The 5,063-nt window shown below is 43.4% G+C and overlaps 1 protein-coding gene across 1 annotated transcript; it reads right to left on the bottom strand.

Annotated features, from left to right (window-relative positions):
• Nucleotides 1–391: 391 nt before the first annotated feature.
• On the bottom strand, nucleotides 392–4,303 carry LOC124144408 (transcription factor HES-1-A-like). Its single transcript, XM_046513776.2, has 4 exons — nucleotides 3,718–4,303; nucleotides 3,213–3,308; nucleotides 2,221–2,308; nucleotides 392–1,547 (listed from the first exon to the last, which is right to left on the bottom strand). The coding sequence occupies exons 1-4, from the start codon at nucleotides 3,787–3,789 to the stop codon at nucleotides 910–912; spliced, it is 894 nt and encodes a 297-aa protein (XP_046369732.1). The 5' UTR covers nucleotides 3,790–4,303; the 3' UTR covers nucleotides 392–909.
• Between the last annotated feature and the right edge of the window lie 760 nt (nucleotides 4,304–5,063).

Genomic DNA, 5,063 nt, shown 5'->3' on the forward strand with positions numbered 1-5,063 from the left:
AAGTCAGGGATTCACAAGTTTAAGTACCAATTACTGGATTCTCTGGTCCAGACTCGATTATTTACAGACCGCCGTCATATAGCTGGAATATTGCTAAGTGCGGCGTTAAACAACAAACAGAGAGACCCATTTATGGAATCGAGTTCAGCCACATCGTTGTCCAAGTCTCCCAATTATATAACAAGTAAAAAGGGTTAATCAAACTTTAGAAGCTGGCAGCAATATTGCACTTTTACTGTACAACAGGGGGGGTATCCAGAATTGATTCTTAGTTTACCTGTTGCTGAATCGAACTCGTGTGTGAGCACTATCTACTCGGCTAACTGAGAAGAATTTGATGTCGCATTTGTATTTGTTTCAGTTCAAAAACGAATAACTATAATTGTTTTATATGAATCATTTTAATAATCACCATCAGTAACAAGGCACGTTAATGCTAATAAATATCACAGAGCACGATCAGCTGTCGAAGTGTCACGTGACACGATGCATAGAGTTGTGTCGAATATGAACTGTTCGGATAACGTTGCATAGTCTTTGGTGTTAGTATCCGTTTCTTAGGGAATGTCAATTGGTCCATTGGAAAGGCTTGCCTCCTTGAGGAATTGTCAGAAATAATTTGGCCCTTAAGAATAACGACCAATGCTATTAATATGTCCCACAAATCAGAACAGGTAGCCACGCTCATATTTCCCCGTTGACCAGCAACAGGGGAGACAACCGCTTCTCGATAGTCACACGTTCCGTCATCAAAGGAATAGCGTAATTGCATCATCCAGTTCATTTTGGCTCATTCGTCAACGTTCATTGAAACATACACGAACACATGTGCAATCGACATGTGCTAGCAGTGTGACGCACATGTAGTTCCACTGTAATGTACACAGTCACCATTGTCATATACACAATTCACCAGGGCCTCCACACCGACTCCTCTGCCACCGGTCGGACAGCCGCTGGGTGAGCGGGGTGGGGATACACGGGGGACATGGGAGGAGCACTGGAGGGGGACGGGGGGTGAGGAACAGGGGATCGATTCACATTTTTCTCACACGGCACCGGAGAGACCGCTTCCTGTTTTACACAGGTCTCAACCTTTCTGTCGGAAGAGGGCGCCGCATATAAAGGCACGGCTTGCACGGGCGAGGGTGACGTCAGGACGAACGCCACCTGCCCTGTGGGTAATGTTCCGGGGATGAACTGAACGGGCGTGGTTAGGCACTGGGGGTTCATCTGAAGCTGCTTGTGGGGTGATGGTTGTTCTTTCACCATTGTCTGAAACGCTGAAGGGTTTCCCATGCAGGCAGTTCCGGTGTAACCCGGATGTTGAACATGTATCCCATGATGCGCTGTTTGCTGCATGGCAATGTCCGCCACGGGTTGGGAGTTTAGAGTTTGGAGACAGTTCGCTAGATGACCGAGAACGCGTGTCCGCATGTCATCCCCGATTGTCGGGACGCTGGACAGATATCGCATCACCTCCCCAGCGCACTCGTTGAACCCAGCTCGATATTTAGTGATGACGTCAGGGCTGGTTGCCATGGCAGCTGAAAGATCATAAAATCATCTGAGTTAATTCCAAAAGTTCATGTGGTTACCACAATACAAACAGGTAAAGATCGAAAACAAGATATATGTTTAAGAAATTTCGATTTGAACAATCAGGTACGCCAGCATTACAGAGAAGAGACCCGTGAAAATACGAGGTCGAATAGGTCTTCAGCAACCCATGCTTGCCGTAAAAGGCTACTATGCTTTGTCGCTAGAGACGACTAACGAGATCGGGTGGTCAGGCTCACTGACTTGGTTGAAGCATGCCATTGTATCCCAATTGCGTGGATCGATGCTCATGATGTCAATCACTGATTTGTCTGGTCAGACTCGATGATTTACAGACCGCTGTCACATAGCTGGAATATTGCTGAGTGCGGTGTCAGACAACAACAAAACACAGAGAAGAACTTTGAGTAATTTAAGAGGGTGAATGATTGTGCGCAAAAGTAAGCAACATGACGGGATCCGACTGAGCGTAATCGGATCTGGGATTGACAAACCAGTGGGTGATAGCATGAGCATAAACTCACGTCACTGTTGTATAACTCACGCTGGGATTAGAAGCGGGCTAACCTATATGGGTCGATGATATCATGTTTCATTATGCACAACCAACAATACCCAACACCTTCATATAAATATCAGAATACTTTTATAAGAACTCACCAGCCATTTGATGTCTCTGGACGTTCCTCAGATGTTTCACTGTAAGTTCCAAGATGTCAGCTTTCTCCAATTTAGAATATTGAGCATTCTGAAAATAAACAAAGACAATTAGTTCACAATTAATTTACATATTTTTTAACCCTTTTTTTAATTCCTACAAAGCAGTCAAAAACTGTTCAGACGGTTGATAACGCAGATACAGCAAAGATGAATATTTATTTTTTCCACAATAACGTTATATAATAATGGAATATTCTGGAAGAAGCATCTAAATTTTCCATTCTCTTGACGATTTGCCACGTGTTTAATTGTTCTTGTAAGTACAATGTAAGCGTATGTGTGTTTAAGTAGAATGGATCTGTAATCTATAAGCTTAAAGATAATGAAGAGCTTATGACACTTTTGAGGTGGCCGCCCTTTCAACGCAGTGCTGGTAATCCCGCCATGTTCGCACATCGGGTGGCGAGATTAATTAACGAAAAACGTCATTTCGATGGAATTAATTACTGATGCAGGCGCACCAGCTAGAGCTGCTCTTTGCTCGAATGGATGGAGGTAGGGCGGCGTAAATGACCCTTCAATGAGGGACAAATGGTTTGATAACTACAAGAAGATTAATTCCGTTACACGAGGAACGTTAAACCGGAAACCTTTGCCTTATTATCATTTGATTATTCAACGTCACGAAACTGTTTCAGATTTAATTCAAATGATATTTCCTGCTGAACTAACGACTTCCTTAGACTTAGTTTGTTATTCTGATCCTCTTTCTTATTTCCCTATTGGTGGAAGAAATTTGCATTTTATTAAAGATTGCATTTTTATGATCACTGAGATTGATATATGTATTGGCAAGGAAAGGACTGAGTAATTCAAGTGTAAATCATTCAGTGGATCTTAACCGTACTTACACATTCCTTATCCGAGGGGTCATAATCTTAGTATAATATACCCCTGCCTCAAGAAGATGGATAGGTTCAAGATGTACTCACGTCTTTTTTCATTGCTTGCAGAACCAAAGTTTTCAGTTGCCCCAAGCACGTGTTGATGCGTGCCCGTCGCCGTTTCTCCATGAGAGGCTTGTTACTCTGAAAGCATAATGATGACGTCATAGCACGTGCAAAACAGAAAGACGACAGAAAGAAATATATAAAGTTTGGCTTTGTATTTGAATCTATCATCTAATTCAATATTAAACTTTTGTTTTAACGTAATTTAAAAAATAAGTCATTATAATTGATAAGCTTAACAAATGTAACAACGTCATATAGCTGGAATATTGTTGAGTGCGGCGTTAAACAACAAACAAACAAACTTATTCTAGATATCTACAAATTGATCAAATGGGCTGAAATTGACAACAGTTTTAAAGAACATATCGTCTGAATGGTTAGACATTTCGATTTGACAGCTGTCAAGAACTTTACAAAAAAAACAAAAAAAACTCATTATTCAAAGTCAATATAATGCAACTGAGTATATAAATCATTTACTTACTTTTCTATAAGACGATTTACATTCTTCCCCTTTTCTAGGCGAAGAAGGACCGCTTGAATCGCTTTCTGTCATGATCAACAAGTGGTCGTCTGCTCCTATGTCGTCTGCTCGGCTACAGGTGGTTGTTTCTGCTCAGGCAATTCCTTCAGTCAGACCGTGAGAATGACGTATTTTCCTGGTGACATAGCTATATAACCAAGGTCCATCATACCTCTAGCGACCGGTGTGAAGATATCCCGCAACCCGTTCCCACGCTCGCATGCCGCCACGCTCGACCAATCACATAGCTCCATTTTGGGCACGACAGTTATCAGGCAATTTCATTGGCTGTACGTGTTGTGACAGTGTAACTGTAATCTGACCGCGAGCGACTCAGCTGTCAATCAAGAGGTGATTGTGACACAAATAAACACTAGCGCGTGCCAGGCAGCCGGAGCAAGCCGACGGTCCCCTGTGGGAAAACCCCGCCCCTAGGGGCCCGAGAGTAGGGTCGCGGTGCCTGAGCACACAATCTGTTGATAAGTATGCTGCTACTCGGCTCAGCAAGTGCCCCGTGGTCCGACTTATCAACAAGCCAGCACATTCCGGCGGTGGGACTTCATCCGCGTCACGAGGTTGACGGGGCGACTTGAATACAACCCGCGTCGCTTTATCGTTATAGTTCTGTCATCTTAACTATTAGACTATTAGTTTGTTTGTTGTTTAACGCCGCACTGGACAATATTCCAGCTATATGACGGCGGTATGTAAATAACTTAGTCTTGTCCAGACAATCCAGTGATTGATATCATGAGCATCGATCTACGCATTTGGGATACGATGACATGCATCAACCAAGTCAGTGAGCCTGACCACCTGATCCCGATAGTCGTCTTACACCAAGCATAGTCGCCTCTTACGACAAGCATTTTCGCCTCTTACGACAAGCATAGTCGCCTCTTACGACAAGCATAGGTTTCTGAAGATCCATTTTATTTGACTTATGAGACTATAAGTGAGTGTGTGTGATTTTGAAACAAATCTCCAGCTACGTCACTTCCGCATGTAAATAATCGAGTCTGGGTTTGAGAAACCCGTGATTGACAGCATGAGCAAAGAGCAATGCCGTCTAGGCAAGACGTCACACAATATGCCGAGGCACGTTTTGCAACCACCCAATCTTCGTTAGTCGGATTTCACGACACGCATGTGTACAGGGCTCTCTTTTGTCAGAGTTTTATGAATGTACCTTAACGTCTTGGTTTTATGGTTTAATGTGCCCGGATGAAGACCGCTGTTTGGGTTTTAGGTCACTGGATTGCCTGGTCCTGGCTCGACTATGTGAAGGGCGGCGTGATACAGCAGTC

The sequence above is a fragment of the Haliotis rufescens genome, unplaced genomic scaffold, assembly GCF_023055435.1.
Source record: "Haliotis rufescens isolate VD_foot unplaced genomic scaffold, xgHalRufe1.0.p SCAF_29, whole genome shotgun sequence".
Lineage (NCBI taxonomy): Eukaryota > Metazoa > Mollusca > Gastropoda > Lepetellida > Haliotidae > Haliotis > Haliotis rufescens.

Coding starts and splice junctions, on each gene's coding strand:
- LOC124144408 (XM_046513776.2), bottom strand. CDS start 3,789: ATGACAGAAAGCGATTCAAGCGGTCCTTCTTCGCCTAGAAAAGGGGAA. Junction 3,309..3,717: donor GTAAATCGTCTTATAGAAAA/GTAAGTAAATGA, acceptor TTATGCTTTCAG/AGTAACAAGCCTCTCATGGA. Junction 1,548..2,220: donor CCAGAGACATCAAATGGCTG/GTGAGTTCTTAT, acceptor ATGATCTTTCAG/CTGCCATGGCAACCAGCCCT.